General features: G+C 41.8%; 2 protein-coding genes across 3 annotated transcripts in view; one reads left to right on the plus strand and one right to left on the minus strand.

Annotated features, from left to right (window-relative positions):
• camsap2a (calmodulin regulated spectrin-associated protein family, member 2a) overlaps nt 1–11,309 on the minus strand; it is a 102,813-nt gene extending 91,504 nt beyond the window's left edge. Inside the window, 2 exon segments of the mRNA XM_084307969.1 lie at nt 663–922; nt 10,842–11,309. Of these exon segments, the coding sequence (XP_084164095.1) occupies nt 663–922; nt 10,842–10,980 (399 nt within the window). The 5' untranslated portion in view covers nt 10,981–11,309.
• A 1,234-nt stretch (nt 11,310–12,543) lies between these two features.
• ddx59 (DEAD (Asp-Glu-Ala-Asp) box polypeptide 59) lies at nt 12,544–25,332 on the plus strand. Of its 2 annotated transcripts, none has more exons than XM_084308790.1 (8): nt 12,544–12,593; nt 13,253–14,150; nt 18,114–18,296; nt 18,705–18,794; nt 20,435–20,686; nt 23,746–23,898; nt 24,188–24,316; nt 24,655–25,332. In XM_084308790.1, exons 2-8 carry the CDS (start codon nt 13,260–13,262, stop codon nt 24,913–24,915), a joined length of 1,959 nt encoding a protein of 652 aa, XP_084164916.1. In that variant the 5' UTR covers nt 12,544–12,593; nt 13,253–13,259; the 3' UTR covers nt 24,916–25,332. The 2 variants fall into 2 exon arrangements, with proteins under 2 accessions (XP_084164916.1, XP_084164915.1); XM_084308789.1 differs by having other exon boundaries at nt 12,575–12,709.
• Nucleotides 25,333–25,726: the final 394 nt, after the last annotated feature.

Genomic DNA, 25,726 nt, shown 5'->3' on the forward strand with positions numbered 1-25,726 from the left:
TGAATCAGAAATAAGGTTCTATTTCTAATAAGTTAGAAATTAAATTAAACAAAACAATAGAAATAAAGACATCCCGGGCGGTCAGGTGGCGTAACGGAGATTGCGTTCGTCACCAACCCCGGAGCGGCTGGATTCGCCTGTTCGAATCCAGCTCACAGCTCCGGGGTTGTCACCAGCTTGGCTGGCCGTTCACACTAATACAATTGGCAGTATTAGAGGGTGGGAGAAGCTGGCGGGGTGGGTCCGGGTCGTTGTAAACAGCGACTCCTACAGTTCGGTCGGGGCGCCTGCTAAGCGCGGATAGGATCTAAGTGGGATAGTGTGATCCTTCCACACGCTACGCCCTCTCAGTGAGAATCCGCGCTGCCAGGTGAAAAGAAGCGGTTGATTGGCTGGACGTGTGTCGGAGGAAGCATGTGGTAGCCTCCACTCTCCCAGACCGACTGTGGGGGGTAAGTGCGCAGCGACCAGGAAGGGGATTGGGAATTGGCATAACGACTAAACATTGGGATGGGAGAAAATCGGAGGAAAAAGATCAAAAAAATAAAAATAAAAATAAAGACATCCCCTCATTCTACAACCAAACCAAAACAAACGCGGAGAAAATTGGCACCCCCCTCTTGCCATCCCCCCCCCCCCCCGAAATCCCTAATCTCTCTTACCATTTGCAGAGGCCTCTTGCGCAGGTCTCTCTCTGTGACCAGCCGCTCCTGGTCGGTGACGTAGAGGCCCCTCTGGGCCAGCGCCTGGATGACGGCCTCGTGGCCCGGCAGGGGCTGGGCGGCGTCGCCCTGCAGGATGAGGCTGCCTGTGCGGCAGTAGAGGTCTGCCGACAGGAGCAGGCTGGCTATGGGAGGCTTCAGGTGTTCCTGCTCATACTGGTCGGTGTAGAAGGGATCCTTCAAGTCTGACGGAACGCTGTCTGTAGAACAGAGAGAGGAAGTGATCAATAACCAGGAATGCTGTCAAAATGATGAATGTGTTTTGTGTGTTTTATGAGCATTAACATATTAACATATGAATTAATAAATAAAGTTTGTTGTCTCCATCCCATTATTAATTAATCCGAAGGAATGACAAAGAGATATGTTGGCTATATAGGACAACATTTTGAATATACTGATACCGATATGGGATATACTGAGTATAGGGCCAATACTACCAGGTTCAAACTGATATAAAGAGCAAATAATACCAGGTTAACACTCATACTGTATATAGGGCCGATACCCGGTTACAACTGATATATAGGGACAATAATACCAGGTTAGAACTGATATAGGGCCAATACCAGGTTAAAACTGATATATAGGGACAATAATACCAGGTTAAAACTGATATATAGGGCCAATAATACCAGGTTAAAACTGATATATAGGGCCAATAATACCAGGTTAAAACGGATATATAGGGCCAATAATACCAGGTTAAAACTGATATATAGGGCCAATAATACCAGGTTAAAACTGATATATAGGGCCAATAATACCAGGTTAAAACTGATAGGGCCAATAATACCAGGTCAAAACTGATATATAAGGCCAATACCAGGTTAGAACTCATATATACGGCCAATAATACCAGGTTAAAACGGATATATAGGGACAATAATACCAAGTTAAAACTGATATATAGGGCCAATAATACCAGGTTAGATATATAGGGACAATAATAGCAAGTTAAAACTGATATATAGGGACAATAATACCAGGTTAAACTGATATATAGGGACAATAATACCAAGTTAAAACTGATATAGGGCCAATAATACCAGGTTAAACTGATATATAGGGACAATTATACCAGGTTAAACTGATATATAGGGACAATAATACCAGGTTAAAACTGATATATAGGGACAATAATACCAAGTTAAAACTGTTATATAGGGCCAAAGAGAATGTCCCCAATGCTAATATCTGATAACATAACATAATGTCAGTAATGATTATGCAAAGCAACTATTCTTTTATTTACATGAAAGATGTGCATCTCTCTAATGATGAAACATGTATCCAATGACCAAAGATGAATGGTCTAAATTCATACTATTCAGTAAAAGTAGTGGATTAGGTTGGTGCTCCGTATTGGACAATAAGTGTAGGACTTTGAATGGATAATATCAGCAGTGAAATAGTGGGACGGGTGCTTCCCTAGGAGAAAGTGGAGGAAAACTGTAAAGGACCATCGATGTGAAGTTGAAGACTAGCCTGTGCATACAGGAAGCAATGTGCCTGGCGATGATGATAAGATAGGATTGTCTTTTCGAGGTTTTAAATTATTGGCATTGTTGTTTATTTTTTAGCACATTGTTCATCGGTTGTTTTTTTATTTCAGTCCATGACTTTGGCAAGTCTACTTCATTTATCATCACCTCATAGATAGGCGGCATCTCGACATTGAGTTCCATGGATAGACCGCCACGTTGCTATAGCAACAGCAGTATGAGGGGAACCTAATCGATTAATGTTGTCCGTACTTCTGCCTCCAGCTCCCTGCGAACACCCCTCTTACTCGCTACCTCATCACAGTGAAAGGCATGATGTGTGTGTATGTGTATGTGTATGTGTGTGTGTGTGTGTGTGTGTTCAAGTTCAAGTTCAAGTTTCTTTAATAGTTGTCATACAGAAGTACAGAATACTTTCATACAAAATGCTTCTTACTGTTACGCTCCAGAGACTGTGCTAGACAAGATAGTATCAAATAACATAGTATAGCATGTAATTTAGAAGAAGAAAATGAGGTCACAGTGTTCGGTATAGACATATGTACAATGTTCTGAGTTACCATATAATATACAATACTATGCAGTGTACTAATGTACAGTACTATATAGTGCAAAGCAGAAATGGGATGAGGTACAATTTAGGTACAATTTACAGTAAGGTGTACGAGTTGTAGTGCAATCCTTCATCAATAAATATAAAGTGTGGGGAGTGGGTGCTACAGTGTGTTTGTTTAAAGTGGGTGTGTGCTATAAAGTGTGTGGAGTGGGTGCTACAGTGTGTTTGTTTAAAGTGAGTGTGTGCGTGTGGATGTGTGTGCTATGTGCGTTTGGTGGTTGTTGTTGTGTAGTGTTCATTGTTCGTTTAGCAGCCTGATGGCCTGGGGATAGAAGCTTCTTCTGAGTCTTTCTGTGCTCGCCTCGAGACTCCGGTATCGCTTGCCTGACCGCAGCAGTTCAAAGAGGCAGTTGTTCGGGTGACTGGAGTCTTTAATGATTCTCTTAGCCTTGCCCTTGCAACGCTTGTTGTAAATGTTCTGGAGGGTGGGGAGCCCCCCTCCAATTGTGCGTTCGGCTGAACGTGTCACTCTTTGTAGTCTGCTTCGGTCTTGTGCAGTGCTATTCCCAAACCAGGAGGTGATGTTGCCGGTCAAGATGCTCTCTATTGTACATGAGTGAGTGTGTGAGTGTCTATCGAATATTGCGAGTAGTTGGTTCACAAATAAACCAAAATGCTTAGCTGGAACCTACTGAATGTGGAAACCAGGAGTCTACTTAAATTACTATATTCAAATATGCACATACACACTCTGGATGTACAATATGCCCCTGCATCAGAGGCAGCAGACGGGTGTACATGTTAATGAGAATGTGTGTGTGTGTGTGTGTGTGTGTGTGTGTGTGTGTGTGTGTGTGTGTGTGTGTGTGTGTGTGTGTGTGTGTGTGTGTGTGTGTGTGTGTGTGTGTGTGTGTGTGTGTGTGTGTGTGTGTGTGTGTGTGTGTGTGTGTGTGTGTGTGTGTGCCCCAGTGACTCCCTCTCAGCCTCACACTTCCCACGTCACCCTCCTACTCCTCAATGAATCACGTCAGACCCACAATGAAAGCGGATCCTCACACTATGAACAAGCTAGGTATACGCTTATCAACAAGGTCATCTATGGGTCTCTATAAGTGTGGACTAGAGGAAAAGGTTTAATAAAATTGCAAATCAACAATAGCATTACCTTGTACAGTACAGAAGTGCCATGCGTTGAGTGCCAACGACGAGAAATCTATTTTTTTTAATCGTTATTTCTTTTATTAGCGATTTCCATTCATTTTTCAACAATCTAGCCAGACAAGAATATATACCAATTTTCTCTCTGTGCGTTCAGTAGAAAGCTATCCGGGTGCAAGCTAGCCTAGCTTAGCACAAATTAATGGAAGCAGATACGGATCAGCTAGCCTAGCTTAAAACTCAGAGAGAGGGGGTTTTGGGCAACAGCTAGGCTAGCTTATCCGTATCAGTTTCCATTTATTTATGCTAAGCTAGGCTAGCTTGCAGCTGGATAGCTTTTTACTGAACGCACAGAGAGGAAGGTATCCATCTTCTTGTCTGACTCTGGAGAAGACGGTAAGCACATCTCCCATAATGTTGCTGTGTTCCTTTAAGGCTGCATCATAGTCCTGACATAGCATACACGGAATGAACTCCACTGGGGTCCACAAGGACTAAAATGATGCATACCTCCACATAGGCATCATGTCCAACTCGCCCCTCAATTTCTCTGTTTGTGCGTACCTAGAACACAAGCCATGGCTCTGTGTGCACATTGATCAGAGGGAGAGTGGTGGATCAAAGAGCTGCTACGCCGCTTGGACTGTGACAGGCTGAGGACTGTACTTCCACACGTCTACAGAGTCGTTACTGATCCTGCCATTGAACACCGGCATGAAGGTAGTACGTCTGGTTGGTTTGAATTGACCTATCTTGATCTTCCCTCAAAGGAAGCAACAGTTGTGATTGGAGGATCAATAAAAGAGGGCGTTGCTTGAGAATGAGATAGATTTTTCCATCCTCATTGAGGGTTAGTATAGGGGTGTCCAGAATAATGTGGACCTGTGAAGCCTGTTGAGACATGTCATTGCGATAATGGGCAATACAAATAAACCTGACTTGACTTATTAGTTTACTACACCAAAAGATTATGGTTTATTTTGGTGTGGCCTGGCCCTGGCAGCTAAATGTTACTGCAGTCCTTTAGAATGGATACATTTTAGATCTTGATGAAAAGCTGTATTTTAAGCTCTATGTCTGTCATCTAAAGTCCAATGCTGTGGCTTCCTAGTATTCTGAAAAGTACTAAACCTTTTCAAAAGGCATGAACAAATATTGTTTGTACAGTACTGTATCTCCTTTACAGACTGTAGCTTTATATTCTCTATGCACTTCTGCTTGGCGTAATCACACCTGAGAGCTCTCTCTCTCTCTCTCTCTCTCTGAAAAGACACAGAGTATCTCTTGGAGAACTTTTGTATTTCCCAACTATTACAAGCGAGGTACGAGAACTAATCTGCTTTCGGGCTGTAGAGTAGGAGTACCTCGTTTTGTCTGCACACAGAATTAAACTGTCAGGCCACCACCATCAGATAAACTGAGTCAAACTGTTAAACAACTCTTCACATGTCATTCTTAAAAGAATAGAATAGCCTTCAGCCAAATCTGAAAACCTGGATGAAATCAGTTATCTTCTGTTCTGTCTCGTTAGGTGGGTAGACAAAGACACTTATTTAAATACAATTCTGCCACTCAGTCAGATATTGTATTCGAGCTTTGTCTCAAACACTACAGAGCTTCAAAAGCTGAACTATATCTAATCTTAAATCTTCACTGGCCACCACCATCTGGATCTCTTTGCACCAGGTTCTCACGCTGTTCACAGTCTAACTTAGTTTACCGTAAATCCTCAAATAGAGGAGGGACCTCTGATAAAGTAGGGGCCTCTCATAATGGCCGGGGGGTTTGATGCATTTAGACAAACACAGGCCGGTCTCTATTATAAGGTCGCAAAAAAGGTATTTTTTTTATTTTTTGTGCCGTGATATAGAATGAGATAAACTCTTGCCAATGGAAATCAAGTGCTGCCTCCCGCTACACTGACTACCGTACATTAACGTCTCCCTCTGGTTAGCTTTAGCGCTAGCTGCTAGCTAATGTTGTCATAATATCTAGATATGTGGTGTCAGCTGGATGACGTTGACTTCGTTTGCAAACGTTAACGTTCGCTATCTATATGGCGTTGGCAGGAGAGGCTGGCGTTGTCCAGTTGACACATTAGAGATCATGATGCTATGACAGCGTTAGTAGCTAAAGCTACTGGATGTCAACAACTCCATTCGACGGAGGAAGTCGAGAAGGTACCACACGCTAAACCGTCCCCGGACCCCACAACCTAGTATAGACAGTTCCAACTTCAGTGTGTGAATTACGTTAATCCCACAATTACTCAACTGCACTCAATATTTAAATACCAATGCTAGTCTAAATAAATGTAGACAGACAATGTACATATTAACACTTTAACTGCCAGAAGACGAGTTTAGGCGTCCTTCCCCGCCATGCTCAAGTTGCCGAAGACGCCGTAACTCGTCTTTGATATCAATATTTCAAAAATCTGTGATCGGAATCATATTTTCCATCCGCAGCCTTCACACACAGTTCAGAGCTCCTCTCAATCCTCTAGCGGTTCAAGAGCGCCATCTGGTGGCCGATCGGCAGAAGCGCCAAACAGGAAGTGATGTGGCTGAAGTGCTGTTCACCCATATTACTTCCGGCCACTCTCTATAGCTCCCGCAACTCCATCTTGACACAATACATAGCGATCCGTTGCCAATAACTCGATAAACAACATGATTTGGACGTATATACCATTATACAACATGGAAATGGACCGGGTATTTTTACATCCCATAATGGAAAACTGTCTACCCCACGCTAATCGCCCAACGGCCCGCAGAGACTGGGGTGAGTTTTAGCGTGTAATATTTCCGTGTTCGACACTAACTGCTATGATGAACATTTGACCCACATTAGATGAATGGTATAACGCTGCCCACGGAATTATAAACGCCCCCTCGCCCATCCGGTCAACATCAGATGACGTGTAGTAACTTCCAGAAGTCCGTCCAGTTGGATTTTTTTTATATCGCGCCGATTGCTATCAAACTGTATTTGATCATCAATATAATGCATTTGGGGCTATAAATCACGTTCTGGAGAAAGCTGCAGAAAGAGATGAAAACATACTTATACTTTAGATCAGGGGTCAGCAACCTTTTTGACATGGAGTGCCTGTTTGAAATATAGTTGTAATTAGTGTGCCTCAACAATATTCCATGCATCGTAAATATCTTTTCTCATAATCAGGTATTTTTAATGATAGTTTTTACATTATTACATCATTATCGTTATTGTTATTATTAACAATATTATTATGATGGTTGTATCAACCCTAAATCTGAGTTTGGGGGGGGGGATGCAATGCAGACAAACAGCTGCATACAGTGCGACCATTTCACTCACATTTGCTTTGCCCATTCATTTTTGGACACATCACACACCATCGGTGTGTGTACTGTACGTGGGCTGTCATAGCTCCACCTACAGGCCTAATGGAGAACACCAGGAGAACACCAGGATGTGAATGGAGGGTGAATGTGAGGTATATCGTGTAAATAAGTTTTGATTGATCGCAAGACTACACTGTAAAAAATATCTAATAATAAGTTACCAGAACTTAAAAATATTGAGTTCAGTTACTGTGCATTAAGGTTTTCAGTTTTCAATCCAGAATAATCCAGAAAAATAAGTACACAACCACATTATTTCAACCTAATAAAACTATGTTTATTGTCATTGTTTTAAGAACACAAGTTGACTTGGTAATACTCACATTTTGAGTAAAAAATATGGCTTTTAACATGTGCAATGTTCAATGAAATAGAAAAATAAATAATAAAATTAGTTGATTAATCCCACTGGTCACAATGGTGACCGTAATAATGTTTTTGTTATAAGGCTCTGCAAATGTTACTGAATGATGTAGCAATGTATTTCCAGCTAAATTGAAATAATAAACAAATAAAGGGTCTCAATTAAATATGTGGTAGTAAAAAGAACCTGTGGGAGGATTTCAACAAGATAAATGCGACAACAGTGCAAAATATTTCATTATAATATTTCAAAGCAAAAAAAATATATATATATATAATTTTTTTTTTTTTTACTGCTGCCCCCTGTGCCTATGCAAATGCCCCCGCGTGCCTATGCAGGCACGCGTGCCTAAGGTTGCCTACCCCTGCTTTAGATCATATTTTAGTATGAATATGTGAATGAAAAAGTTTAACGTTCATACACCCTGAACAATACATATAGGACATTGAATGGGCCCTAATAATGGCAATTTAGCAATAGAATTTAAAAAGTTATAGCCCTGCAAAGAAGGGGAACTTCTCCATAGACAAATAGAGCTGGCAACCTATGGTATATCATGAATTTAGCCTTAGGCAATCAAAGTGTTAAAAGAAAATAATAATAATAATAATAATAATAATAATAATAATAATAATAATAATAATAATAATAATAATAATAATAATAATAATAATAATAATAATAATAATAATAATAATAATAATAATAATAATAATAATGCAATAAAAGTCTGAAAATTAAGGGATTATGTCCATGAGTGTCATTTTTAGAAATTAAGGCCTGCCTTTTATATAAGCCTCTCTCTCTTTGCAGCTGAGGTAAATAGAAGACACGTCCTATATTTGAGGATTTACGTATCCATTGTAACCCTGTGAAGACTGTGCAGACTGAAAACTCCCAATTATCAGCGATGCAAATGGTGTCGACATGAATAGAAAAATAAAAGCACAAACATTTACATTTAGTCATTTAGCTGACGCTTTTATCCAAAGCGACTTACAAGTTTTGTACAACAAGACAGCAGGAAGGGTACAACTCTATCAGCTGAGTAACAATGTGCATCAAAGTGTTGAGTGCTACAGCTACAGCCCATAGTAGACCTGAACCACGGTTCATTATCATTCTTGCATGAGTAAGCTACTTTGTGCCTCGGGCGATGGCGATGCTATGAACCAAGATTGTGGTTGAGGTGAAAATAATAGTTATTAATCATTTGCAGAGAGTGAGAGTGGGTGCTTTTGTTGTTTTGAACAAGAGAGAGGCTGTAACACTCCATATTTTTAACCACAAGGGTATTATTCAGAGGCATCGTGCCAATAACCCACGCTTTTACCCAAGCAAAGGTTTCAATCTGCTGCAGGAGAAGCACCTACGTAGTTCTGCTGTGTTATTCTACCTCATCCATCCCTGAAACCTTCCAGCTAACTGGGCAATTAATCAATACATTTTATTTAAAATGACGAATTTGGCTTCCAATTATTATGAAACCAAGACAATCTAAATGTCATGTTTTTGTTTTTCAGGTGAATTATTATTATTAAGGAAATCCACTGACACAATATTAACCATAAATAATTACGATGATTTTTGCCATTATTGAGCAGCTCTACTAACCAGCCCTACAACATAATGCTCTCTGCACCCATTCCAAAAAAGTGTGTAAAATAAAGCACAATTGGTGTGTTATTAGGCTTGCAACAAGCGACAAAGACCCCCTTAAAAATGTGCATCTTTACACGCTGAATGTGCTTTACCATGAGCACACAGGAGTCAAACGCTTTGTTCCCAAGCCAGACAACAACAAACCCTGGAACGATGGAGTGAGGTGCAAAGCATTTGGCCCTGTCATGAGTCACATAATGGATGTAGCCATGCCCCCACCCCCCCCTCCCCTACCTCTACAAACTGAACGTGGATCAGATCCAGGCTGAAATTAGATTAATTTAGATTCAAACACTTTAAACTCAAACACTCTACTACTTACGCTGCCGGCCAGTATGACTTACTAACTACCCGTACCCCCCCCCCCCCTACCTAACCCGCCCCCACCTCCAATGTACAGCCCCCCACCCACCCCCACCCCACCTACCCAACCTCCTCCAATGTACAGTTTCTACGTCAAATGTATATACACTCTTTTTCTGGACACTTTTTGTATCACAAACAGTACTGTATTTGCAAATCTGGTATGTCATAAATGTATAGATGTAGCAGTACTGTCTATCTGTATGTTGTGTATGTCATATATGTTATGATGAATTGAAAATGGGGGACCCTGATGTAAACAAGACAAAAGTCTTTCTCTGGTCTGACTGCATCCCCTTAACAATTGTGTGTGTATTGAGCTGTACTGTACTGTACCCATTCTGCAATCTGTTAATAAACTTTTCAATCAATCAACCATAGTGTTTTTATACCTGTATCACTGTAGCCTGCATATTAATACTACAACTCTGTATACATCTGATTAGCACTGTACTCAGTAGTGCCATTCATATATTTTAAACCCAGTTTAATCACCTGTACATTGTATATTACTATTGCACTATTGTTTTTTATTTGCACTCTGGTTGGATGCCAAACTACTTGTATAATGACAATACATTTTAAACTAAACCAATGCTTTCTTAATCTGAGCAAGAAAGCAGAATGCCCCTACTCAATTATAGCATCATTATTAGTATTTAAGGCAAAAATATCGTGACTTGCTGTAGAGAAAACCTCTAGTTTAGCCTACATCAACAAAGTTTGCATAAAAGGTGTGATTTGGTCTTACTGTAAACATGTAAACATACAAAGTGTCGAGGAAGAGACCATTTGTTGCAGCCTTGTTTACACACTGCATCCCTCTGATCCAATAATGGAGGAGGATCATACATATTGATGGTCATAATGTTTACACATGAAAACGGAAGAGTCCTTTATCTCTGAACAATCGATAGCCATATATTGTTCAGAAGGAATTCTGTCGATGGTCCACAAATATAAACAAAAAACAACAAAGAAATTATTTCTTAGAAAAACAACATACAGCCTGTACTGGTATTTTGTCAATTAATCTAGCAATGCAGACTGCTGACGAGCATTTGAAAATGACTTAAATGCAAAATATACAGAGAATAATGCACAGAAAAAACAACTTACCTGTCCCGTATGCTTTCGCCACCAGCCATGTGAGGCTACAGCAGATTTTGGCTCTTGCGAAGTCATAATGATCAAAAGACTTTATTGCTGGAGCAATAAATGTCTTTTTAATATCCTTAGTGTCTGGCACTTCACCCATGTTGTTCAACTCCCAGAAGTGTCTCTAAAGCCTTAAGACGCGATGGAAAATGTCATCATCCCACTTCTAACGGAATTTCATACAACAAATTCGACTTAGCTCGTTGAGCTTTAGTACCTTGCCTTTCTATAGAGTCTACTCGCAATCCATTCAGTGAGGTATGCTATTTCAGAGGCAGGTTTCAAGTATTTTCTATTTTCTTAAAACGTTGCTAAAAATGAATCACTGGTTGTGATATTGATCATCTCACTGCTACGGTGCTACCAGTTGAAACGGGTCCGTCCGTCCGAATAGCTGTCAACCGTCCCTGGATTTTAGAGAAAAGGGCGCATCTTCTTTTCAGCTGGAATTGACATAAACATTTCCATTCTTTGGACTCAAACGCATTTCTTCCCTTTAGGTTCACATGTTCGTCTCTGGTAGGCTATGTTTCTGTATTCCCTCTATTCATTTCATTCTTTGCCTCCTTGTTGCGGTTTTCCTGCCGCACTGTGGCTCTGGAAGCCCTGCTGCTGTGCGCACGCGCGTACACAACCCAGCAGCAAATGTACGCACCACATTGATTGATTGATTGATTGATTGAAAACTTTATTAACAGATTGCAGAATGGGTACAATACAGTACAGCTCAATACATACACAATTGTTAAGGGGCTGCAGATCAGAGAAAGACTTTCGTCTTGTTTACATCAGGGTCCCCCATTTTCAATTCATCATAATATAACAGACATACACGACATACAGATAGACAGTAAATCTATACATTTATGACATACCAGATTTGCAAATACAGTACTGTTTGTGATACAAAAATAGTCTAGAAAAGAGAGTATATAAATTTGACGTGGAAACTGTACATTGGAGGTGGTTGGGTGGGTGGGTGGGGGACACTGTACAACTGTACAAGCAAAACTGTACATTGGAATATTGACAAAACCATACTTGGTCATTTACTGTACATTGGAGGGGGTTGTGTTAGGACATTTACAGGGGCCAGTTTCGAATTGCAGTCTCCCGTAGGTGTTCTTTGAGAGTGGTTTTGAAAGTGGGTAGTGATTCACATTCCTTTACAGCTGTGGGTAGGGTGTTCCACAGGCATAATTGCGAAACGTGTTTAGTCCCTTGTTTGAGCCGAATCTGGGTTTAACATGATTTGTGGAGCTCCCTCTGGTGTTGTGATCGTGGTATTTATTCACTGACCTTTGGGAAGTATTTTGACATGTAGGCCTACATAAGGCATGTGTTATGCCATTACGTCTGAATATCTATTCATTTAAAAAACACAATTCCACGCGCACACTATTAGACAGAGGTGTTATCGGTGTATAGTAATTGTATATTATGCCTATAAATAGACTACCTTGTAAAAACTGAGGCGACCATTTGTGGCGAGGGAGCAAAATACAGTTCCACCAGAAACCATCAGAGGCTGGAGAGCCTTTTGCACTGTTTTAAAACCACGAGGCAACTGTTTTCGATTCATCAATATGTTGCAAAAACACACACAACAAGGAGTTTGCTGCACAGATTGGAGTTCATATGAACTACATTACCCAACATGCAACGAACCGTTACGTCATCATCATGCGCCTGTGTCTGGCTGTAGCAGATAAGGTACGGTTTCGTTTTTATTTACAACTTTGGTTTTCGCAATGGGAAATATGATTTTGTTATTGTAATGTCTCCATCTTTGCGGTACGGCACGGTTCACGTGCGGTATTCCCGAAAACGTAGGTACTATTTAACGTTAAGCTTGTTAAAACGCTTAAAAAGTGCACACATTTCTCTCTTGGCTCCAGGCTTGTCAAGATGGTCCAAAAAGATGGGGGATTTTCATACATATAGCTAATGAATGAATGAATGAAAACTTTATTTAACAGATTGCAGAATGGGTACAATACAGTACGGCTCAATACACACAATTGTTAAGCAGATGCAGACCAGTGAAAGACGTTCGTCTTGTTTACATCAGGGTCCCCCATTTTCAATTCATAGTGACATTATGACATACACAACATACATGACATACAGGTATATAGGACTGTTACATTTGTGACATATACGATATGCTAATATACAGTACTGTTACCCAGAGATCCTAACAGAAAATATACATAATAATGGGGAGGAGACTGTACATTAGGAGGGGGTGGGTGGGAGAAAATACGGTGGGGAGGAGACTGTCTATTAGGAGGGGGGGGGGGGTGTTAGACAATTCATTTTCGTGATTTCTGACCACTTGACGACAACATCCTGCTTCCCTGTGTTCACAGAATAAACATGTTTATGCCAAGAGCTCTGAAAGTGAAGAGACATTCTGAAGGCTCAAGCCAAGTTCTCAAAAAGAAAAACAAAGTGAGTGAGGAGAAGGAGGAGAGGAGCAGCGAGGAGAAGGAGGAGAGGAGCAGCGAGGAGACGCCAGAGGCACCTGCTCTGAGCTCTACGGCAACTCCTCTCGAGGGGAAGATAGAACCCACCGATGCTAAGACACCGGGACAGACAATACGATCATGTGTCAATTCTTCATCTTTGAAGGAGAGCCCGCCACGTGAGGACCCTCAAGGGTCTTCTTCAGATGATAGCGAGGAAGAGGAGGAACCTGTCAAGTCATTCCGAAAGAGCCAGAGATGGCCCCAGCCCGGGGACCCTGTGTGCGTGATGTGTGGCCGTTACGGGGAGTACATCTGTGACAGCACCGACAACGACGTCTGCAGTCTTGAGTGCAAGGCCAGTCACTTGGCCCAAATGGGCCTGGGAACCGGGGAGGGCGCGTTTAATCGCGAACAAGCGACAGGCCGCGAGACGCCCTGGCAATCTCCGCAACCGTCCGTCGACACCGGCGGCGCTGGGAAACCTGAAACGGGTTATTCCTACAAGGAAGACCCGTTCATATCCGGTCTAACGGAGGAGCAGGTGCAGCGGGTGAAGCGGGAGCTTTGCATTGTTACAGAGGGCACGGATGTGGGCCGACTGGTGGTCGAGTTTGAACACTGTCGCTTCCCCGCCACCCTGGGCGCCAACCTGAAGAAGGCGGGCTACCAAGCGCCCACGCCGGTCCAGATGCAGATGGTGCCCGTGGGCCTGACTGGCAGGGACGTGATCGCCAGCGCAGACACCGGTTCGGGGAAGACCGTGGCCTTCCTGCTGCCCGTGGTGGTGAGGGCACTGGAGGTACAGTACGGTTATTAATCTAGACATCTTCATCAGCTGGCTGCACGGGGAGCTCAAATCAAGCAATCTGATTGGTTCATAGCCATGGTATATTGAGCATAATCCACAGATATAATTCTAATTCCTTTTCACAAAATCATGGTTTAATCCTTATCACTCTGCGTCTGAGGGGGAAAAAACATTAGTCTTGTTAAATGAGACGGTCTGGTCAGGGCTGACGCATGCAGATCGGGGAATCCCTCGCGTAATTTTGAGAGGTTCAAAATGTCCGTTAGCATCCATCTGAATCGGACGGATAAAGCGATGGTTTTATCCAGATTCTTTGATTATTGACACTTTCACTAAATGTATTAATCTAGCTACTAACTGGGGAGACTAATAAATTACAGATAAAGGAATATAGTAGGATGATCAGATCGGTTATGATAGTTAATCTCCCATTGAATGGGGATTCCCAGTTAAACTGGGCGTCAACCCCAGTCCTGTCGCAGCCGCTCAATCTCCCAAAATGTTTTAGCAAATAATATCCAAACAGGCGTTATTTGGACAAACTGACTACTGACTACTAAAACAGCATTCGGCCTTGGTAAATAGTCTGCATATCTGCCCGACTATGAAAAAAAGAATGCCAGCTAGTTGCTAATGTGTATATTGCAGGGGTCAGCAACCTTTTTGACATGGAGTGCCTGTTTGAAATATAGTTGTAACTAGTGTGCCTCAACAATATTCCATGCATCGTAAATATCTTTTCTCATAATCAGGTATTTTTAATGATAATTTTTACATTATTACATCATTATCGTTATTGTTATTATTAACAATATTATTATGATGGTTGTATCAACCCTAAATCTGAGTAGGGGGGGGGGAATGCAATGCAGACAAACAGCTGCATACAGTGCGACCATTTCACTCACATTTGCCCATTCATTTTTGGACACATCACACACCATCGGTGTGTGTACTGTACGTGGGCTGTCATAGCTCCACCTACAGGCCTAATGGAGAACACCAGGAGAACACCAGGATGTGAATGGAGGGTGAATGTGAGGTATATCGTGTAAATAAGTTTTGATTGATCGCAAGACTACACTGTAAAAAATATATAATAATAAGTTACCAGAACTTAAAAATATTGAGTTCAGTTACTGTGCATTAAGGTTTTCAGTTTTCAATCCAGAATAATCCAGAAAAATAAGTACACAACCACATTATTTCAACCTAATAAAACTATGTTTATTGTCATTGTTTTAAGAACACAAGTTGACTTGGTAATACTCACATTTTGAGTAAAAAATATGGCTTTTAACATGTGCAATGTTCAATGAAATAGAAAAATAAATAATAAAATTAGTTGATTAATCCCACTGGTCACAATGGTGACCGTAATAATGTTTTTGTTATAAGGCTCTGCAAATGTTACTGAATGATGTAGCAATGTATTTCCAGCTAAATTGAAATAATAAACAAATAAAGGGTCTCAATTAAATATGTGGTAGTAAAAAGAACCTGTGGGAGGATTTCAACAAGATAAATGCGACAACAGTGCAAAATATTTCATTATAATATTTCAAAGCAAAAAAAAAAATTATATATATATAATTAATTATATATATATAATTTTTTTTTTTTTTTACTGCTGCCCCCTGTGCCTATGCAAATGCCCCCGCGTGCCTATGCAGGCACGCGTGCCTAAGGTTGCCTACCCCTGGTATATTGCATAGCAACCGCCTTGCAGTGCAGGCAGCCAGGAGGGCCTATTTTATTTTTTAACATTATGTATCAAAAATAAATGTATCACTTAGCTGTTATATAATAACCATATACCATGACCTGTCATGAGCTATTGCTTAAGAATACAATACATACCTATTACCCAATACCCACACAACACATCTTCACCTCTTACATCTTTATCATTAATAGGGATGCACTGATCCAACTTGATACAGATACCTGGGTTTTGGGTATCGGCTGATACAGACAGAGTACCAATCTGTTACTTTTATTAATGGACAGTATAGATTTGGACCATCATTTCTGGGTCATTGGACAAAAAACATTGAGATATAATAAACTTTTCTCCATTATATTGAGATTAGTTAAATGCAGAAAAATGCAGCAAATCAAGCAATTGGCTTAGATTTCTGGCATGTTAGACCTGTTCCTTGGTATCAGATTTGAGCATCAGGGAAATCCTCCGATATTCTATTTTGGCCTGGTATCAGTATCGGTATCTGTGCATCCCTAATTATTAACAGGTGAAGGCCTTTCTAAAGGCATCATGTGTAGGTAATGGGTATATGTGAGAGCAGATGCTGGGCAACACTGGGATTTTCTTTTAGGGTGTCATATGCCCGGTTGAACCACCGCCAGGCATAGGGCCACAGAGTGATCAGTCAGGCACATTGGTGCTGGGCGTAAAACCGAAACAAGCACATGCCCTCCAGGAATTGAGGTGAGGTGAGGTGAGGATACTATAAATAAAAGATGAGAAGCTTTTTGGAGCCGGCTGGAGATAGGCTTCTTCAACGCTAACCTTTTCAAAGAGTGTGCTTTGCTGCATTGCACCTTTTTCTCTTGATACCTTCTCTGAATAAAGTAAAGTTTGTTAACCTCTGGGCTCCATCCTTCTCCTTTGAAGCAACAGCAAGGAGTAATTCATAAGCAGAGACTCTTTTTTTTTTTTTTTTTTTTTTTTTTTTAATCTATGCCAGTTATTGAGAAAGCTTAGAATTGAACTTATTAATTTTACAATTTAACTGGGAACCTAGAATTCATAGAAACATTAAACTGCAAACCGAAATGCAGAATCCAGAATACTCAAACCTGTAATGTCATTAGATGTGAGATTTGGAACTGCCCGATTAACAATGAATCGCAGGCTGATTTTGTGAACTCACAGAATGTTGAGTTTTTTTTATATCCAGTTCTTTGCCGAGACGAGCAGCTCTATAACTCTGTCTGTCAGTTGGTCGGGCCACAAAGATTTCCCCACCCTCTAGTGGCCACCGTTTTCTCTGGAAGGAGGCTGAAATCTGACAGGGAGGTCAAGTGAGGTATGTGTATTATGTTCATGTCAATTGGCCCAAAGGGGGTGTGGCAATGGGAGTAGCCTGGCTGCGGCAATGGGAGTGGCCTATCGCAAAAAAACAACAGCTTCATCCATCAGGCTGTCAGGATGCTGGACTCTCCCCCCTGCGCACCAAAAAGTCAGGACTGTAATGCACCAAGTGCTTTGAAAATAACCAACCAACCACGCTTCCCTCTGCTCCAAAAAGCACTAAGCACTTTGTAATAAAAATAAAAGCCCTCTAAATCACACTCTGCACTAAGCACTTTTGGACAATTACTTTAGATGTTATGGAATATGCTGCTACATTATATTGCACCTTAGGTTGCACTAAGGCTACTGTGTTTTCCCCCCAAATTTTCTTTTTCTTTAATATTTTGTGTACACCGGCGGTCAGAGAGAAACACATTTTTATCCTCTATCGGTCCTGTACATATGCTAGTATTGACAATAAAGCTTGCATTTGAGCTTGCACTTGAAAAAGGTCACAGCTAAATTTACACTTGTTTTTCTATATGTTATGTAATCATCCATAGACATGTGTAAGTGCAGACTAGGGCCCCCTCTTACCCCTGAAACAGGCTGGAAGTGGAGGCAGAATGGCTGGAAGTGGAGGCAGAATGGCTGGAAGTAGTGGAGGCAGAATGGCTGGAAGTGAGACAGAGAATGGCCATTGGAATAACATTCACTTAAAAAAAATGTGTATTCATTTCTATTCCCCCACAGGACTTGAATCATCCTCGTTCAAATATTGTTCCTGGTCTGTGGCTGAACTTTGAATAACCGCCAAGTATCTTGAAGCAGCAGTTTTACTTGTTGCACAAAAGCCACTGTGCAGGAAATAGGTCTAGACCTCAGTCATTAACCCATATATACCCCCCCCCCCCCAGAGACCAGCTGATGGTGTGGGCAGTCCTGCAGCTCTCATCCTCACCCCCACCAGGGAGCTAGCCATCCAGATCGAGAGGCAGGTCAAGGAGCTGGTGGTGGGCCTCCCCAACATGAGGACCGCCCTCCTGGTGGGGGGCATGCCCCTGCCCCCTCAGCTCCACCGGCTCAAAAGCACCATCAGGGTACGCCCGCTTAGCCTCTCTCCATACCAAACTGAACGATTGTAAAACCTATAGTACTCTAGAGAATTACAGGAATAGTGTATTGATTTATTTTATTCCTGTGTTTTCTTTTATTTATTGCTTTACTACAGAGGTAATGAATCGTCATAGTATTTTTCTAGTGGAATATTATAGACATTTTCGTGAATCACTCTTAAGTACTCATGTGGTTTTACCATAGAAACACGACAAAGTATATGAATACTATAGTGATTCACTATAGTAGTTATTGTGTGTGTGTGTGTGTGTGTGTGTGTGTGTGTAAGTAAACCCACAGGAATGCTATAGTTTTACTATAGTTAATTGAAAAAGTTGTTGAACAGAATGATGCTGTGCCTGCATGTTCACGCTCGCCCTGTGTCGTCCTAGATCATGATCGCCACCCCGGGGCGACTCATCGAGGTCTTAAAGCAGAAGGCGGTGAAGCTGAACGAAGTGAAGGTTGTGGTGGTGGACGAGGTACGTCTGGATTATAGAAGTTGTGATAACGAGGGTGGCTGGGTGGCGCAGCGGACATTGTGCTCGTCACCAACGCAAGAGACACCGGGTCCGGCTGTCGGCGTTGCCTCCGGCTTGGGCCAGCCGTCATACTAACTCAATTGGCAGAGTTAGCGGGTGGAAGTCGATCGGTGGTAATCTGGACGTTGTGGACAGCGACTCCTACAGGTCGGTTGGGGACGCCTGCACAGCAGAGACAGGAAATGGCGGAGGTAGTGTGAGCCTCCCACACGTTACACCTCGCCAATGAGAGTCCGCGCTGGCAGGTGAAAAGATGTGACAGGCTGCCTCCTCGTGTATCGGAGGGGACACGTGATGCAAGGGTTCTATCCTCCCTACAACCGGCCAGTGGGGGGCATATGCGAGCAACGTTCAAGACAGGGGAGGGGAGAATTGGCACAGTGGAATTGGGATGGGAGAAAAATAGAAAAAGTGGATAAAAAAGAAAATAAGAAGTTGTGATAACGATCTGCCAGGTTTCATACTGCGCCCCCGTTGTCACACTGAGGCATCGGAAGCTTGTCTCTGGAGGAAACCATCGTGAGAGGTCAGAGGTCAGAGACACCCACACACGAATATCCTTGGAGCTAAACAGACTCCAAAGACATAGTCCACATGCTGAGATGAATGCAAACATGTCGACTTTTATTACGACATCTGTGCGTACAAAAAAAGGAGTGCTCAGATGCAGAGAGGTGAATTTACTGTAGATGTACATTTAGTCATTTAGCTGAGGCTTTTATCCAAAGCGACTTACAAGTTCTGTACAAGTCAGCAGGAAGGGTACAACTCTGGCAACTACGGGTCAGTAACATTGTTCATCAAACAGTGTTGAACTTGGGTGCTACAGTCTTGAGTGCATAGTAGTAAAGACATATTAGCATAGTAGGTAGTATTATAGGCAAGGTCCATTCCATAGTTAGCAAAGTGAAGGTTAGTATTTTAACATTTAGAATATCAGTAGTAACCCAAGGATATTTGTGTGCTGGTGTCTCTGACCTCCGACCTCTCATGGTTATATTTGATACGATTTTAATTTGGGACTCATATATCCTGTGTTGTGATATTGTGATACTTAAGTACATACGATATTGATATCTGGTGCCCAGTATGGTGATATTTTTCACAGCACTTTTTCCAGGCCATTATTGAAAGACCATACATACCACACTATATCAACCTCGTAACGGATCCATTTACTTTCCGTTAACTTTGATCTATTTTCTATTTTGTTCACTTTAAAGAGAGTCCTGTAAGAATAATTTATTTCTTGTTGATGTATACAAATTCTATTCTCTGTTCAGATTGCATGAAAAACAATAGAAAGTCAACTGTTTTACTCATACTGTGTTTTCTATACCATAACAACATTATGAAATCATAATATATTGTTTTTAGTATTGCAATATGTCACAATATATTGAATAGTAACCCGTGTCGTGATATGTATCGTATAACCAGATTCTTGCCAGTTATACACAGCCCTAATTTTAAATTAAGCTGCTAATTCAGCGCTTTAGAATCACAGTGAAGAACCCCTCAGCTCTGGACACTAGCCTGATCAGCTCGATCTCCTTGCGTTCTTGTGGCACGTTCTGTAGGCAGACACCATGCTGAAGATGGGCTTCCAGCAGCAGGTCCTGGAGGTCCTGGAGCACGTTCCCGAGGAGCACCAGACTCTGCTGACATCGGCCACCATCCCGGAGGGCACGGAGCAGCTGGCGGCCCGGCTGACCCAGGACCCCGTGCGCATCACCATCGGCGAGAAGAACCAGCCGTGTGCCAACATCAGGCAGATTGTCCTCTGGGTGGAGGAGCCGTCCAAGAAGAAGAAGCTGTTCGAGATCCTCAATGTAGGTTGAGAGATCTTTGAGCTTGTATTGACATAGAATGCCATTTTCCTAGTTTATTTGATTCAGATTGAGCTACAGCTATCTGTTGTGAGTGCTGTGTAGGGCTGCTCAATTATGGCAAAAATCATAATCACGATTATTTTGATTGATATTAAAAATCAAGATAATTTTAAAACCATTACTCATTGATTTGAGAACGTCATATGACGGCGACTGAATTAGTTTTACCTTTAATTCTCGACCAAAGGCCGTCTTTCTGTCATCTTCTACAAGTAAAGTTACCATAGACATTTCAAAATAACTAGAGAAACATGCCGTGCCTTCCTCTTCCCTCTCAACACTTGGGGAGGGGGTGTAGCGCACCGATGTGAAGGAAGGGTGCGCTGCATTTACAACACAAGACAAAATGAGAGCAACACGGCATGTGGCACAGCAATCGTTTTATCTCGATTATCTTGTTTTCATGATTGTGGGAAGCCGAACTTGCAATTGAAATTGAAATGTGATTGATCGCCCAGCCCTACTGCTGCGGTAGATATGGCTTTGGTTTTGAAGCCGTCACCCTGTGCCTCAGCGTGCGTCGCTGCAGGCTGGGGGTTTCATGAACTGCCTGCGAGAGTTGGGAATTCCTGGCGCTCCAGTCTCCCCATTAGACCATATTTAGACAGCCGTTTCCACAGTCCTGCCCCCCTGTCCAGAGGAAATGGGTGGGCCCTCAGCCATGGTCCCACTCCAGGAAACTGAGCTGCGGCGCATACCATTTATACAGGGCAGGGAACAGGAAGGGACTGCTTTCATAAGCCCACTAAATGGTGCGAGAGCATAATTCTTGAGTAACCAGGGCCTGTTTTACCATATGGGATAATATTGACTTTCTCACTCGGGTACTTTAACCTTCTAACCTCTCAGATTCTGACCAAAAGTTATGAAATCAACCAATGTCCTGATGACAATGTGCTTTGTAAATATTTTCCATCCATGGTAGCTTATGCTATAACATTACCGTAATTCCTCTAATAGTAACCCCGGCTTGTATTTGTTTCAACTGTAGCGGGTACCAGGCTTGTATAGGAGGAGGCCTGTATAAGAGGGAGGCCTATATTTCAAATTTTCAAACGGATCATAATGAATAAATCAACATTTTGTGTCAGTTTGAACCCAGTAAAATGTACTGGGTTCATTTATTGAAACCAAGTACTGTATGAAATAGTAAACAGTGCAATTACAGGTGGTCACTGGTCATTTCAACGTTTTCAAAGTGAAATCAAGTAACTAGCTCAGTATGCAGCTCAGTATATTAGTAACCCGGCTTGTATTAGGAGGCCGGCTTATAATTGCTTAGCTCAAGAGCGCACCCGGCCATTAATAGAGACCCGGCTTGTATTTGAGACCCGGTTACTATTAGAGGAATTACGGTATACATCTTTATTTTATTTTTTTATTTTTTTTGCCAGTCCTATATACCCTGTTGAGTGCCGACGCTCTATTCAATGACAGAGCGCTCACATTTGTGAATGCATAAACTATATCTTAAATTATGGCTATGTGTCTAATACGACCGTCGCTTATCAATGACTTGTTTGCAGTCAACATTGTAGAAACGGATTGTTTTTTTAATCGGTTCATTTCCGTTTTATACCATTTTGAAAAACGCTCGTTTTTTGGAACGTTCAGAAAAAAGTTTATTCTGCAGGAATCGCGCTTTACTGTAATACACAAAACACGTTGTAATTTTTCGGCCTATTTATGAATCGTTTTCAAATAAACGCTAGATTATCGATAGTATATGTGTACTTATGCACGCTATAGAAGCGGGCTGAAAAATCTATTATCTTATTTCCTGATCAGCTACACACACTCACAGCCACACACACACACACACACATGTTGATATATAGGTGAAAACAGCTCTGATTATCCCAATACTGGTCAAATAGATTCCTTACCTCAGATCAGATGTTCTCCAAAAAGATTATTCCAATTCCTGATCGCCATTCCAAATATCGTTCGTGTTTATTGATCCAACGCTGGGTGGTCGAAAGACATATTCCACGCTGTTCTGATGGTGGGCGTCTTCGGTTACTTGCCTGACAAGTAAAATGTGGAATCCGGACTCTTTTTTTCATAATGAAAATGCTTTCATTCAAGAAAGGCAGCAAATTTAGAAGCTCAGTCTAGAACTGGTATTGTTATCGAAATAAATGCCAACAATATCCCCTGAAGTGTGTAAACATTTTATTAAACCACACTGACCTGCTTGTTTCCTTGTAGCTCTTCAGGACAGTAACTGGCCTGCTTGTTTCCTTGTAGCTCTTCAGGACAGTAACTGACCTGCTTGTTTCCTTGTAGCTCTTCAGGACAGTAACTGACCTGCTTGTTTCCTTGTAGCTCTTCAGGACAGTAACTGACCTGCTTGTTTCCTTGTAGCTCTTCAGGACAGTAACTGACCTGCTTGTTTCCTTGTGGCCTTTCAGGACAGTAACTGACCTGCTTGTTTCCTTGTGGCCTTTCAGGACAGTAACTGACCTGCTTGTTTCCTTGTAGCTCTTCAGGACAGTAACTGACCTGCTTGTTTCCTTGTGGCCTTTCAGGACAGTAACTGACCTGCTTGTTTCCTTGTGGCCTTTCAGGACAGTAACTGACCTGCTTGTTTCCTTGTGGCCTTTCAGGACAGTAACTGACCTGCTTGTTTCCTTGTGGCCTTTCAGGACAGTAACTGACCTGCTTGTTTCCTTGTAGCTCTTCAGGACAGTAACTGACCTGTATGTTTCCTTGTGGCATTTCAGGACAGTAACTGGCCTGCATGTTTCCTTGTGGCCTTTCAGGACAGTAACTGACCTGCATGTTTCCTTGTGGTCTTTCAGGACAGTAACTGACCTGCATGTTTCCTTGTGGCCTTTCAGGACAGTAACTGACCTGCTTGTTTCCTTGTAGCTCTTCAGGACAGTAACTGACCTGCATGTTTCCTTGTGGCCTTTCAGGACAGTAACTGACCTGCATGTTTCCTTGTGGCCTTTCAGGACAGTAACTGACCTGCATGTTTCCTTGTGGCCCTTCAGGATGATAAGCTGTACCAGCCTCCGGTGGTGGTGTTTGTGGACTGTAAGCTGGGGGCAGACTTGCTGTGTGAGGCAGTCACCAAGGTGATGGGCCTCAACACTGTAGCCATCCACTCTGACAAGACCCAGCTGGAACGGAACCGCATCCTCAGGGTGAGGCTGATATGATGTGTGTATTGAAAAAGAGTAGATACATGTATAGGGATCTCTACAGGTATAAGATATAACAGTATGTACAGGGCTATAGCAACAGTTATGTACAGAGTTATGCAACATAATTATATAGGCTACACATAGTGTGCAAAGATATACATATTCAGGCTGGTGCAAAAAAAAGAAGAAATTATATGTTCAGCTACATCACAACTGTGCTGTGACTTTCTTAGACGAGCCAGGTTGTAGTTTGCCTGTGATGCATCTCTTCTCTCTCTCTTCTGTCCAGGGACTTCTGGAGGGAGATTTTGAAGTGGTGGTCAGCACAGGAGTTTTGGGCAGAGGACTGGATCTGGTCAATGTCAAACTGGTGGTCAACTTCGACATGCCATCCAACATGGACGAATACGTTCACCAGGTTGGTTTTATCTGAAATACACGCTTGATTCTTTCACTACTTTATTGGCTTTATTCATTTAATTTTAAGAAAATGTTGACTAATTTGTCTGAGCTCTCAGAAAGATCCCTTTTTTTACTGGAAAGATAAAAAAATGTAATGTATAAAAACTAATATTAATATATTAACTAAACGAATTATGTATTAACTAACTAGCTCATCCGCATCCGCTTCCATTCATTTGTGCTAAGCTAGACTAGCTTGCAGACGGATAGCTTTGTACTGAACGCACAGAGAGAAAATGGGTGTGCATCTTCTTGTGTTCCTTTAACCCTTTTCTGTCTCCCCTTCTCATCCAGGTGGGCAGGGCGGGCCGACTGGGCCACAGGGGCACGGCCATCACCTTGCTCAACAACAACAACAGGCGGGTGTTCCTGGAGGTGGTGAACAGAGTCAAGCCCACCGGCTCCATCCTGCCTCCCCAGCTCCTCAACTCGCCCCACCTCCATGAGCAGCAGAGGAGGGAGAAGCAGAAGGCCAGGCCGGGGCCCGATGACCCCCTGGTCACCAAGGAAAACCTCATAGACATCATCAGGAAACATGACCGACGCAAGAAATAGCAACTGTTCTGTTAAGCTTTTTTTTTTTGCTATGGCACTGTATTTATTGTGTATGGATGTTTTTGTGTATGTTTTAATAAATAAAAAGGAATTGAAAATAAAAATGTTGGTGTACCAATATATTATGAATAAATGCTGTTAGCAAGTCACATCGCAGTCCAGCTGCCCAGCACCAGTATGCCTGCCTACTAGCCTGACTGTCCTTATTGTGATTATCATATGGTGTGCCTGCCATGTGTGCCTGCCTATACGGTGTTTATACATGTATAGCTTTGATTTGTCTTTTTTATTTGTATTCTATTTATTTTTTTAGATGCCTAGAGTGAATGTACAGAATATGTTTTAAACTTTCTGTTTCTTTTATGGCTTAAACATCTAGCCCAGGGACTACACCTGAAAACTAGCAACCCTGCTAATGTTAGCATATTTACAGTTTAATTTATTAATTTATAAATGTATAAACTGTTAATTAATATGCACTGTCCCTCAAATAAACTGAGTAAACTAAAACTAATCCGAGAACCATGCAAACGCTGCCACCTGTACAGTTTTTATGTCAAATGTATATACTCTCTTTTCTGGACACTTTTTGTATCACAAACAGTACTGTATTTGCTAATCTGGTATGTCATAAATGTATAGATGTAGCAGTACTGTCTATCTATGTCATATGTCCTGATGAATTGAAAATGGGGGACCCTGTCCTAAACAAGACGAAAGTCTTTCTCTGGTTTGCATCCCCTTAACAATTGTGTGTATTTAGCTGTACTGTGTTGTACCCATTCTGCAATCTGTTAATAACGTTTTCAAT

The sequence above is a fragment of the Notolepis coatsorum genome (genome assembly GCF_963971535.1).
Source record: "Notolepis coatsorum genome assembly, chromosome: 2".
Taxonomy (NCBI): Eukaryota; Metazoa; Chordata; class Actinopteri; order Aulopiformes; family Paralepididae; genus Notolepis; species Notolepis coatsorum.

Coding starts and splice junctions, on each gene's coding strand:
- ddx59 (XM_084308790.1), top strand. CDS start 13,260: ATGTTTATGCCAAGAGCTCTGAAAGTGAAGAGACATTCTGAAGGCTCA. Junction 23,899..24,187: donor AACGGAACCGCATCCTCAGG/GTGAGGCTGATA, acceptor TCTTCTGTCCAG/GGACTTCTGGAGGGAGATTT. Junction 24,317..24,654: donor TGGACGAATACGTTCACCAG/GTTGGTTTTATC, acceptor CTTCTCATCCAG/GTGGGCAGGGCGGGCCGACT.